Source organism: Micropterus salmoides, unplaced genomic scaffold, assembly GCF_014851395.1.
Source record: "Micropterus salmoides isolate LMB-PRFRI ecotype aquatic unplaced genomic scaffold, ASM1485139v1 Ms_hic_scaffold_13, whole genome shotgun sequence".
NCBI classification, from domain to species: Eukaryota; Metazoa; Chordata; class Actinopteri; order Centrarchiformes; family Centrarchidae; genus Micropterus; species Micropterus salmoides.
In genome coordinates, this window is record NW_024040374.1 from 3,448,145 (window position 1) to 3,461,513 (window position 13,369).

Below are 13,369 nucleotides of genomic sequence, written 5' to 3' on the forward strand. Positions count from 1 at the left end.
CCCCAGGTCCAAGAAGAAACTGTGCTCTTTGAAGTGTTGTTTTCACACAAAAACAAGCTTTAAATACGGAGTCAAAGAAAAAAGAAAATATTGGGTTCACCCAATTTTGGCAAAGTGATGCGAGGATGGTGAGTTTCACCAGCTGGCAGCACATGTTGATAGGATTTGAATGTTTTTATTTGTCTTTCCTGTTATTTTATCATACTTGTTGTTAGGGGTGACCTGAGAATGTGGTGATAATTCAGGAAATAAAAAAAAGTGTATATGTTTGGTTGAGAAACAATGCCTCAATCTCAAGCTCGCAACGTTGCGTAAATGCACTTGGTTTTAAGCGGTTAAACACATTTCCGACCACAAACAGCTCAGACTTCAGTATTTCTCTGGCCACCGAAAATTCTCCATTCTGATAGGCTGGTCTATTACGAAAGAGCTTGGATCCATAAGTAATCCATTACAACTGTGAACAGTACTTTTTGGGTATTATCAGTTACTTAATTAACTTCTTGGCTCTGTGTGGATATTGTAAATTCTTGGTGAATTGGTGTAGCTGTATGTTCAGGTTTGAGCATTATTTATTATTTTATTTTATTTTACAAAATTTAATTTGACAGGTAATGGAAACAGTTAAATGCAACCATCACCTTGTTGACTTCTCTTTGACTTCATTTTGTCTTTGTGTTTACTATGTTTTGTTTGGAAGGCTTCTTTACTGTATGGGCACAAACCTCCTCAACTTTAGGAGAGGTGACAAGTCATCAGTGTGAATATAGACACTGGACTTTGGCTTTCTCTTTCTTACTTAAATGGTCATTTGTGGGTCAAGGGCACGAGGGAGGACATAATAAAATAAACGTAGTGATAACACCAAATGATCCCTTTCACTGCTCTCCAGACAGGGCCCTGTCTCCAGGCCTCCAGGTAACCTCTCTCTACACAAATCAAAATGTGATTAGGCCTGATATTGAAGTAATTGCATTTAACTGATGATTTATTACAACAGGTCTGAATATATTTTTCAAGGGCGGTTTCATTATATTTTAAATTATCATATTATCTGACGTTGATTGCATCAGTTGCTGAAATGTGATTTAAATGGCATTTTTATACTCTACAGCTCCCTGTTAGAGATGAAACATCGGTTTATATAATATCTTTTAGCTGTGAGCTTGTTTCTTATTTTTATACCTTGAAAAAGTTACTCAAGTGTGATTTATAATTTCTGGCAAATGTTTAGTTTCAATTTAAATGAAAAGAAAACATTGCAATTGGAAAATGTAATGACAGTGCACCCTAGTGCTGATTTCATTTCTGTAAAAACACCATATTAAGAATGGACACACATTCAATTCAATCCTATATCAACAAGTAAAATCTGCTTGTTTGGGTGCCTGGGATAAGAGACCACTTCATCCCTAGTTCCCAAAATCAAAAACAAACCCAGGACCAGAGCCAGGCTGAAATTATCTTCAGTGTATTCTGAGGGTAGGTTCCTGGTTTATTGCTACATGTCTTAGGTCTGTGAGACAATTTATCTCTGCATCATCATCATCATGAGGAGAAAAGCATGCTTTTTGAGGTTTTCCACAAGTGCAATTTGGATAAGGTCCAAATTTTGGACCCATGAAGACATCAATCTGGTACTAAACATTGAATAGCCTTTTTGTGTCAAAACTGTGTGTTTTGCTAGAACCACTGGCCCCAACACATTTTACAGAGATTGATTCAGAAAAGTTCGTACAAATTTCTAAACAAACTTTCAGACAAATAAAACCTATGATTGAATATCTGTTATCCTTTAATACAAACACCCTCAGAAAGCAAGTGGCTAACTGGGAGTTAGTTTACTGGACACTAGATTGGTTTGATCTTATCAGGCAAAGGCTCTTTGCAAAAGATAGTGAGCACATTGAGCATTGGCCTGGTTCCCCTGTTGATTTGACAGGAGTGCTTTGATAAACTGGGGCTACAGTTTGTAGAAAGAAAACTCTGTGGCTTTCGTTGTGAAACAAAACGAATACTTTAATACTGCATTGTGCTTGAAGGCCATACACATAGCTGGGTTTAAACAAACTAGACCACTTTTGGCTGTCATCTGTGAGCTGCTGTTCTGGCACGAGGGAAGAGTTTTTGTTTACGGGATGAATAAAGGAAACAAACAGTGTTCCTCGAGGTCCAACTAATCCCAGCTTTACATAAATTAAAAAATATGAAAATGTGTGGACAAGTGAGAAGAGTGCTAACATGCTCTGACTACCAAGTCAACAAATTGTGAGGAGACAAAAAGAGGGGCGCCTGCAGAAGTCAAGGACGGAGCAGTCCAACAGTTCTGTGGTGATGACGTAGAAAAAAAAGTTTGTACATAAAGTACAGACACAGAGATTTTTTTATCTAAAAATAGTCTTTGATTAATAATGGGCTGAGCAAGAAAGGACATTCCCTCTCCAAACCCAGGGACAGTAATAAAGTTCCTCCCCGGGTCTGGTGTTCGTCTTTGCTCAGCAGAAGAGTCACTTTTCACTCCAGCAAGGACAAGAGCTCATCAGTCTCTCCAGTCCCAAACCCTGTCGTCTTGTTTCTGCCAGCATGACTGACAGCTACGCTCCCAACCCTGATGAATTGAGAGCCAACCCCTGAACTAACCTTTGCTTTTGGTTTGATTTCATGTTAAATCTTGACATCTTCATGAAAAAGTCAGACTAATTTACTATTAGATTTTATTAATTTTTTTCTGAGGAAAGACTTTTAAGGTCAACTCCCTGATTTTGTTAGATAGCTCCCAAATCTCAAATTTAAATTCAACAACAGAGAGCTGGGAGGAGATTTTGGGGGTGTAAGTGAGTGTGTATGATATATGGATAAGAGGTCTGTGCATGTAGTCAAGAAAAGAGGCAAAAATAAAGGAAGGAAACAAGGGATGAATTTTAAGGTATAAGTGTACATGAGTATGCATATAGATTAAAGATTAGATTCACACTGTTGTCTTCTGAGACGTGTATTACAGGTGTGACCAATAAGTAATACTTATGGCATAAATAATATTCTTACGGTGTGTTTAGCGAATTACCATCTTACATCTTACTTTATTATTTATTAATGCGTTTTAACAATTTATCCAATACTTTTAGCTATTTCACCATTTACCCATTACTTTAAGCTAACATTTTTTGTTTATCCATCATCAACTGGTTATCCATTACTTAAAGCTAACTATGTCAACCATCACTTCTACCACACTGTTTCAACTTGTCTGCTCGCCTGCTAGCTACTTTTCAGGCATTCTCAACACGTGGCTCTCCCCTGGTTGAGAATCCCTGCCCTAGCTGAATACATGCACTGACTCTCTGAGTGTGACGGCTTGGACTTTCTGGTGCCTTAGTACATTCATAGAGCTCTAGAGGGATCGGGATGCATTTTTGGCTCACTTTAACTCAAGCTGTAGCCCTGATCCAGGACTGTCCGACAGTCTCGATACTTAATACAACATAGTAATAACACTAAATAAATTATTTAATAAATAAATAAAAAATATATAGGCTATTTTTTTAGAAGAACAGACACGCTGGAGGGAGGGGGTAGTTCTTATAGCAACTATTACCTTGCCTCTGGTGATTTCTATTTTTTACCAAACTGAATGATTTGTTCAGGATCCCTGTGGTAGCCAACCAAGACTGTGATAAGTAGTTTGACCAGTTTAGGGCTACTGAAGTTGTCCTTACCTCAGCTCTTGCCACCTTCAGTGACTTTGCATTAGTTTATTTATGTATTTGAGTTTCCCTTTCTCTTATATGAAACTATATTACACCAAAATGTTGATGTACGCCTTGTATACATAATTGTGCACGTCTGACAGTGGTTAGTTCGCTACATGGTTATCACTACAAAGTGGTCTGAAGTGCATGGACAAAAACAGGTCAAGGCTATTGTGTTTTATCTTGACAGGATTGTTCAGGGGAGGAGGTTAGTGTATTACACCGCTATTTCATCTCCCAGACAGTCAGGAGTTCCCTGTCTATTGAGAACATTAAGCAGCCTCAGCGTCTCCTCGTCCGTCCCCCAGCCAAAGATCTCCATCTCCTCCTCATCGTCATCCCCCTCATCATCATCCTCCCTGTCATCGCTGTCATCTGTATTTGACTCGTACTCTGAGGCGATACCTGACTCGCGAAAGCTGGCAAAGTCCAGGCAGCCCAGAGACTTCACGTCACGGGACAACAACTTTGCTGTGCCCTCAGACACCTCTTGACCTTTGCTCTCCGGCCTGTTAGCCTTGAGCAGCAGGGGAGGCGAGGGGAGGCGAGGAGCCGGAGGCCCCGGCAGGAAACGGAAACACTCCAGTTTGAGAAGACACTGGTCCCTACCTAGGGGGCTTCCCAGAGTCCCATTCGAAGACGAGAAGGCGTTGCTGGTCCCGTCAGTGCTGCCAAGCGTGGGCAGGTTGAGGGCAGACATCTCGGGTTTAGGTGTTGTAGGGTCGCAGATCACTGAAGTTACTGTCGATCGGAAGGTGATCTCCAACAAACTGTCCTGAGAGCCCACTGGAGAGATGAGGTAAGGTAGAAAGGGGGGGGGGAGGAAGCAAAACAGTGATGAATGAGCAGTAAAAGTTCCACTGTGCCTTCATTTAAATTCATTTGCTATCTCCCCTCCTGCTGGATCATGGCAGAAGAATAATGTATGTGATATAGATATCTGTGAATTGTGGCAGATATCAGATTACTGCTCCTTGAAAATTCTAACAAAATCAATCACTCAGTTACTAATAAATCAATGTGTTTTTATATTGGGTAACAAAACATGTTTCAAAGCACTTCATCATCATCAGGCTGCTCAGTGAAACATGTTTTGTTTCCTTCTACATGGGCACAGAGAACGAGAACTGGAGCTCAAAAACAGAGAAAGATACACTAAAGGAATATTCCACCTTTTCAGTATCAAATACTAACCCCAAAAAGGCACGAAAGATGAAAGTTTGCAGTTCGCTACTTCATGGAGGGCGGCAGCTGTAGTCAGTTTGGATTCACAGCAGTTACTGTAGTGTTCTCAAAAATCAGTAACATCAATCAAAATACCCAAAGACACTTCTCATACGACTACTGCAGTGTAATCTGCTTCCTCTGTTGTGCATCTGAAATTTGAAGTGTGGGAAAAGCTTTGCGACACACATGGAGCATGAAAGAAACACAAATGAAAAGATGCAACAGAAAGTTAGCGGGGATTCACACCGAACACAGCCCTTTGTTAAAACAGCACAGGGGGCTGCGTTGGTGGGGGAGTGTTGTTTTAGGGATCGGTGAGACATAAAATACAGTTTGTGTAACAGTTTAATGTCAGACGCAAAAGTGCTGCACGACAGTTGGTAATACTCACAGACAACTCTGGAAAGTTATCTCGGCAGCAGCAATTTTAGGTCATGGCAATCGCGGGGTAAACATTATTAATACTTCCCAGAAGACCTTGCAAAGCATTTCAGCAAAAGTTGAGCCAGTTTAAATTTTTTTGCTGGGCGTCCCTGCATCGGCACTGCTGCTGCGCCAATGGACTGGCTCCATTCAAATAAATGAGAGGGGTGTGTTTTTTTCCAAACTGAATGCAGCCTTACTTTACTGGACCTCTTCACTCAGCACCACAACACAAGACAAAAGAGCAGCGACTAAAAAACCTTATTTTTTTACTTTAGATGTCTTTTTCCTGCAGTTGCCTCCTGCTTGAATATGTGTTTTTACTGACTTTTAATGGCTCGTAACAGCTCCTGTCCAGTGCGACATTATTGAAGCAGCCAGTAATACTTATTAAGTAGGCTGTTTTTTAATCTGTTTGAAGATCATTTAGTCAAAAAGTTTTACCACAAATCTCTCACACTTATTGTTAATTTGTCATTCAATCACTGATCTTTTTTTGAGGCTGACAACATCAGACCATACTATATTTCCTCACATATAGTCTTCGTTTTGCAGGATGATCGCACCCTAGCAGCAGAATCCACTTTCTTGTGCGCTCCACTCCAAAAGGTTTTAGCAGTGCTTTATGTAAATCAATGAACTGCAGCTGAGCTAATTTACATCCTTAGTCTTAGTAAATACTGCTAAGACTGCTGTGGCTCTGGAGGTAGAGTGGGTCATCTAATTGCAGGGTTGGTCGTTCAATCCCCAGCACCACATGTTGAAGTGTCCTTGGGCAAGACACTGAACCCCCAAATAGCTCCTGATGGTCAGGCCAGCACCTTGCTAGCTCACTGACATTGGTGTGCTTTGGATAAAAGAAAAAAGGAATCCATTTACCAAATACCCCACTAAATTGAAAAAATTGCATAAAACAACTAGAAACACAAATGTTGTCTTGAGATATTGCTTCCTGAGAGGTCCTAAAATCAATGTTTTTTAGTGATTTATTCGTAAAACGACAATTGTTTGTAATATACTAAACATACAGATCATCAGCAGAGTGGTTTAAGACGCTTCTGTGACGTTTTTGCCATGACTCCGGTTATCCACTGTAACTCCTGTGACTCCTAAATTATCTACAGCTTACGCAATAGAGAAAACATCAAACTTTCCAGAGCCACTTTCAAACCTTTCAGTCAGTTTTGGATACGCAAAACGTATATTCAGCAGAGTATTCCTTTTAGAGGCTTTCTAATGATCAAGCAATGAACTGGTCTTAAACCTCCTGAATGGGATCGCCACCTCTTCTCTATTAGTCAGACCATGTTTTGTGCTGTAAAATTCTACTAAATGCTGTGAAAATGCTGTGAAATAGACCTTTCTCACGGGAGACATTTTTGATTGTGGTAGCAGGAAAAGGACAGGTGTAACTAATAACATGAATGACGGTTCCTTTCCATTGAGGTGTGTCAATAAGACATGCTAGTGAGCCAGCATGCACAAAACTGCACAAATGGACACTCTGACACACTACAGATGAAATGCAGTCCTAACTGATACTGTTAGTTGTGTGCCTGTGTCTGATAAGTCACAGGCATATTGCTGTAAATTTGTTAAAAATCCATGACATATTAAGTGCGTCCATGGAACGGTTTTCCTGACCTTGTGCAAATTTAGGTGCATTTAAAATGTGTAACATGCAGAGGTGACAATGAGCAAATACTTTCCCCGCTGAATCTCTGAAATGCTGATAAGATAAAAGATTGTTTCTTGCAGGGTGACAACTGGAGGGCAGGCTGGATTGCGATAGTGCAGAGAAGATTGTCTGTCTGAATAGCTGATGAACAGGCTTAACAATATGTGAAGATCTGGGGAGAGTGATGAAAAGGACAGAGGGGGGGTGTGGACGAAAGAATGGCAGGATGTGTGTGGTGCATGATAAACAGAGCGGCTGATACGACAACAGAATCTGGTCTCACACTGGTGCTCAGAAGGTTTAATGTAGGAATTTCCATTTACAAGCCTGTCTGACGTCTGCAGTACCCTCACTCTGTCTGCTGTCAGTATGAGCGCATACAGAGCTGAACATGGCTGTCGTAGATAGTACTGCTGTGTATGTGTGGCTGGATGTTTGCTCTGCCGCATGCGAGGATTTTACCTGACAGCGGTAGTGTGAGTTGACCTCGAGGTGGTGGCGTAAGACTCTAAATTACCATCTGTATGCCTCCGTCATGTCCATCTTTTATTTCTTTTTTCTTATCATCAGTGTCCCTTTTATGGTTTAGTTAGGCCACCTTTCTTTCATAGTACGTACCTGTGGGAGTTTTTGTCTTTGCCTTTACTGAGGATTGGGAAGGTTGGTGTTTCAGGGAAACTAGGCAGGTGACTAAGGACAGGTCTATTACAGTGTGTCTTTCTGACACGTTACATTGTCTCATGTCCTTTGTTTATCTTTTCCTGTTTTATGTTTTGAATAAGTAGCGAATGGTGTTTTAGGAGTATTGATAACTACCTAAAGTTCTTTAAGTAGTAGTAGTCTTTATATAAACTTGAAATAATCTTATATTACAGTTGAAATGTGGTTTATGTAGTATATGATAACAGAGGACATGTGCTGCTATTACTTTTTTTTATCATTTGTTAGCCAGTGAAATCAGGTAAGAGGTGAGGCATGGGGACCAGTATGTAGTTTTAGGTGAGTTTGTTAAATATTCTGAGATCTAATTAATAGGCTTGGTCATTGGTCACTACTGAACTAGATCTGTCTATCATTAGGTTTACTATGATACACAACTTGATCCAAAGGCAGGATACAAATTTCTAAACATTTTCTATAATAAAACACATTCAAAGGACTGTCTGCGGCCTTGGTAGATGCTCTTATAGTATTTAAGAGAACAAAGGCCTGTGTTGCACATGACCAAAATATTATTTTACTGTAAGTGAATAATTGATGGGCTGTTGTTTGTACTGTTTGTGGTGGATGCTAACCTGTCTTTACCTTTCTGGGTCAAAATCAGAGCATAATAGCTAAAGCGTCCAGACGTAATGTTGTGGCTGTGCAGCTCTTACAGACACCTGTTGCTGGTGTTATTTCTCCTACTGGCTGCCAGCAAAGGGTGATATCAGACGCAAATGGTAAAATGCACATCCCTTCATATAAAACATACATATGTGTCTGTTTCTATGCAGCTATGCATACTTTATATGCCTGTGCAAGTACTTTAACATGTCAGCAAGTGCGCATTCATGTATATGAAAACTCCAGCATACAGTATGTGATTTACTCACTGGAGTTGGGTCCAGACATCTTGGTCTCAAGCTCCTGGATCTGTTTAACCAGCAGGGAGATGTGCTGCAGCAGGTCTTTGTTCTGCAGCAGCAGCTGGTGGACTCGAGCCTGGGCCTCCAGCCGAGCCGTGGCCTCTGCACTCAGCTGGTCCTTCAACAGGTGGACCTGCACACAAGGAGGTGAGCCAAGAGATAGTTGGAAAGATATAGGAGGAGAAAACAGGGAGGGATAGATGCTCAGTAACATTTTTCTCAGGACACTGTTCATAAAATCAGCACTGCCCTTATCTGGATTCCCCAAACACATAGATACACACCACTCCACTTGACGGCCATGGTCAAACTCTGTTGACCTTTCCAACATCATGTCATATCAGGGTAATCAGTGCTGTTTGCTTCAAATATTTGAGTAAAGATAATACCAGAGACTACAACAAGCTACTCATTGTCCACTAAGCTTCCAAACTGTACCTCATGTTTTTCATACTTGACTAACATTACAAAAGGCGCTCTATGGTGAGCAGTACATTGATATTTAGGACATTTATAAGTCAAAATTATGAGTTACTATTACCAGGTGTTCTGTAGCATATTTGTCATTTTTATGTCTGAAATCACGACGACACTGATGAAGCCCTGAATTGTGGAATTGTGAGCAAAAGTTAGTTTACATGCTTACGAAAATACACTATTTTATTTGTGCCGTAGTGTTTTATACAGACGGCCTCCACTAACACCATTAAAAGATTAATACACTCAAATTCACTTTAACATTAATAAAGCCAAAGGACGTGTGTTAGACAAGTATCCACTTGACATTCAATCAGTGAAAAACAGGACAGATCAGTCATAAGAACAAAATAAACTGAGGAGAAAAAAGGGAGAAAAGGGCAATAAGAGTCTAAATAATCACACCATGTGACACTAAACCACCCATATTCAATTTATATCTTCGCTTCCTCACATCCTTTCATATTTCCATGATAATGTAAAATATTGCCAAGGAGAAAAACATAGATTGTCTTCAAGGCAAAACACATCTTATCTAACTGTAAGGTGTTTAGTCATTCATTATCATTACGATTATTATCATAAACATTACTATTCTTTCAGTCTATAGCAACATTACCTTTACTGTCTGTACCTCTGTGTGTGTGTGTATATTGTGTAGACTGCTCCCCCAGCAGTGTCGAGAAAATACAGAGAACCTTCTGAGTGTCTTTTCAGCTGGAAGGAAGCAGATCAATCAGTGACAACTCCTCTGGATGTGTGAAGAAAAAAACCTCACAAACCAGAGACAGGGACTCAAATTTGAGACTCGGACTCGAGTCCAACTTACGGTGCACACACGGTGACTTCAGACTTGACTTGAGGTGTGGGACTCGTAGGCAATGTTTATTTTTAGGAAACATTCGGATGAGCATGCCGTTCCTCCCCTCCCTGCGTTACCTATAACCTACTACGGATCTGCTGCGCGCGGCCACATGTGAGAGGACAACAAACACCGGCAGCTGATGTGCAATTCATCATAAACTTTGGCTTCAAAACTTCATACAACAAGACCCAAACAAAGAAGCGCTGAACGCAAAATAGGATAGTAACCTGAGGTTAGTCATCATGTTTAGCTCAGCATTGGCCATCTAATGTTAGCTTGCTTCTTCCTTTTGACCTACGGGAGGTTAACTCCGACTGTGCTATGAAATGATGAATGAGAGTTTGTTTGTTGCTCGCCAAACTTTGTGGTGGTCGATTAACGTAATCATTTACGCCCCGCTGGCTGCCATCAAGTTAATTATTAACGGTGGCTGCAAACAGGCTACAGGTTTATTACGTTATTACTGGTTTGAGAGTCTGGGGGTATATTGACTTACAGTAGTTTATAAGCTGTGATTAGCTGTAGAGGCATTGTAAATTAGGCTACATGGTTGTGCTCTGTAAGCGAAAAACAGGCTACAGGTTTATTGGTGATCATGTAACCTTACAGTTTTATTTAGTAAACGTTACACTGGGTTTGAGAGCCTGCGGTTGGTATTGACTTACAGTAGTTAATAAGCTGTCATTAATTGCACTGCACATTACATGGTTGTGGCTCTGTAAATGAAAAACAGGTTAGAGTTACAGAATCCCTTATAGAGAAGCAGTTTTATAAGCAGCCTTGTTTGAACGCAGCAGGTGATACAACTTTAATTATACTTGACTTGGACTCTAGCTCAAAGACTTGTGAGCATCTCTGTCACAAACAGAGGAACATAAGCAGAGCTGCTGGTGCTGACACTAAAGTTTTATAATCAATAGATGGACGTGTGTTTCACCTACAGCATCTAAGCTGAAGCAGTTTAAAGTTAGATATAGACCAGCTGACTACACACATCTATATAAATGTTAATTGAAATATACATTTTGACTCGAGCTCAAACAATAAATTGATTGAAAGGAAATTAATCATCAAGTCATTAATCATCTTAGTATGAGCTGGTGACTTCTTCTTTTCAAACATCTATTTGTTTTACAATTATTGTACTTTTAATTTTTTGTGAATACTTTGTTTTTAAGTGTGTATTATTTATTAGGTGTCATTCAATATGTTTGATTCTGACTATTGGACAAAACAAATTTGCTATTTAAATAAGTAATCTTGTAATCTGGAAAACTGTGGAAAGCATTTCAACTTTTTTTATAAACAAAACAGTCAACAACAAAAATAATCAGCAGAACAACTGATAATTCAAGTTGTAATTGGTTTTCTAAACTTTGATCTTTCTTTGTCATTAACACTATGAACACTGTAAAATTACACACTCCGAGGTCCGAGGTACTGAAAAAACATGTGGAACAGACACCAGATCTTTGTAATTACTGTGGCTTTCAATCCCTCTATTACATTTTTATGACAGGAGTAGCAGCGCTCCAGTGGCTGCTCTGATCCTCATGTAACCTTAATGCCACAGTCTGCTGTGGTCTGCAAGATTAAAGCAGACTCCATTTCAATTTAAGACTGAAAGGATAAAACTTCTATTACACTCTGAATCATTTATGTAAAAGGGGAGTGAGGGAAGGGAGAAAGACACCGTTCACTCAGAGCACACGTGGCCAAACACACACACACACACATGCACTCCTGCAGCTTTTGTAGCAGCAATAACTCCCTATTTTTACTTCAAAGTACTCTCCAAATCAAATGTTAGTGGTCCCACCTCCCATATTATTCAGCTATCTCCCATCCTGAGCACATAATTGCGTTCAACAATTTCAAAGGAGAAATTCTCAAGGTTTCAAATCACAAGAATGGTTCAGAACCCCAGTGCGTCGAAAGAGACCACTTGCTAATTATTTTCTGACACGAGACACGGTGTGGCTGTCAATAGTCTGATGAGTTTGAACATGGTCGAGAAGGACTAAGCTGTCTAATATGCAAAAGGTTACTGAAGGAAAGAGTGAGACAGATGTAGTTGTTACTTAAAGGTAGTATCTATTGATAGAAATGCAATATAAGATCCATAACTATGTTTTCAGTGGTGTGTAAAGACCTTACATAATAAACCGTTATGTTTTTATAACCTTAGAATGAGCCGTTTATATCTACATAACCGCGGGCGTCGCCACGTTGCGTCGTCATGTTGCTACAGTAGCTGAAAACGGACAAACAGCGCTACAGAGCACGTTTTGTCACTACGTTCTTCTTGTTCTACTTCTGGTAGAATTCAGGCAGTACAGACACTCATCACTGTGTTGAATATGTACGTTAGAAGAAGAAGAAGAATTAGTAATAACATACAGCAGGGGTCTGCAAATAAGTTTTGCATCAGAGAAATATTTTCAACCATTAGATGGTGGATGAGAATATGATCCATAATATTGACTTGCATTAACATGTTGTTTGGTTAGATCAGTCAGTACGGCGCAGGACTCGCAACTAAAGGGTTGAGTTCGATTCCACTTTAGGACAACTTTTTTTCCCCCTCTCTCTTCAATAAATGGATTCTGCAGCGAATGTTTCTCACATTACAGCATGTGCTGCACTGTTTTTGTTTCGGTGTTTGATTTGCATCCACCAACCTACGGACGCTTTTGCATTTCCCCAGTATTTCCAGGCAGAGACATTTTGGGGAATCACAATCTCTGACGGCTCTTTCAGAGGTGTGTCAAGCAGGCTACAAACTCTTTTAATGTCTTTCAGAATTTTTCAAAGTAAAAGCTCAGTTCAACTCCAAATACGGCATTGCAGAAAACAAGCTTCACGCGCTTTTATTTTGTAGGCAAAACCACTAAAGAGGGAGTGATTATGTGAGTAACTGTTGCTGTCATGACAGATCTTTCTCAGCACCGCTATTAAAGTATTTATTTATTTATATTTTTGGCAGTGGGTAAGATATTATTGTTGGCGGGCAGTTTTGGCGAGGATACATCATCACAGCGAGAATTAATGTGTTTCCCTTGTCAATATTTGTATAAACTTTATCTAATGTGTGGTTTATAATGGACTGTGATGCAGAAACAGTGACAGTTTGGCTTACGTTTTCCATGTTGTCCCTCACCACTAGATGCCACTAAATCTTACACACCGAACCTTTAACACTTGTGCAGTGCCCGTTCACAGGGGCCCATGTGACGCCTCCCTGTGCTTTTTGTTCAAAATGTGTGTCTCACATTGGTTTTACCAGCAGCATTAATTACAATAAAACAACACGACAATGGCA

At 40.0% G+C, this 13,369-nt stretch overlaps 1 protein-coding gene across 1 annotated transcript in view; it reads right to left on the minus strand.

Moving 5' to 3' along the window:
- Window positions 1–13,369, minus strand: part of LOC119900293 (carboxyl-terminal PDZ ligand of neuronal nitric oxide synthase protein-like) — a 180,369-nt gene that overhangs the window by 24,915 nt on the left and 142,085 nt on the right. Inside the window, exons 9-10 of the mRNA XM_038715101.1 lie at window positions 8,673–8,838; window positions 4,359–4,535 (exon numbers count right to left, since the gene is read on the minus strand). Of these exons, the coding sequence (XP_038571029.1) occupies window positions 4,359–4,535; window positions 8,673–8,838 (343 nt within the window). The remainder of the gene's footprint in view (window positions 1–4,358; window positions 4,536–8,672; window positions 8,839–13,369) is intronic.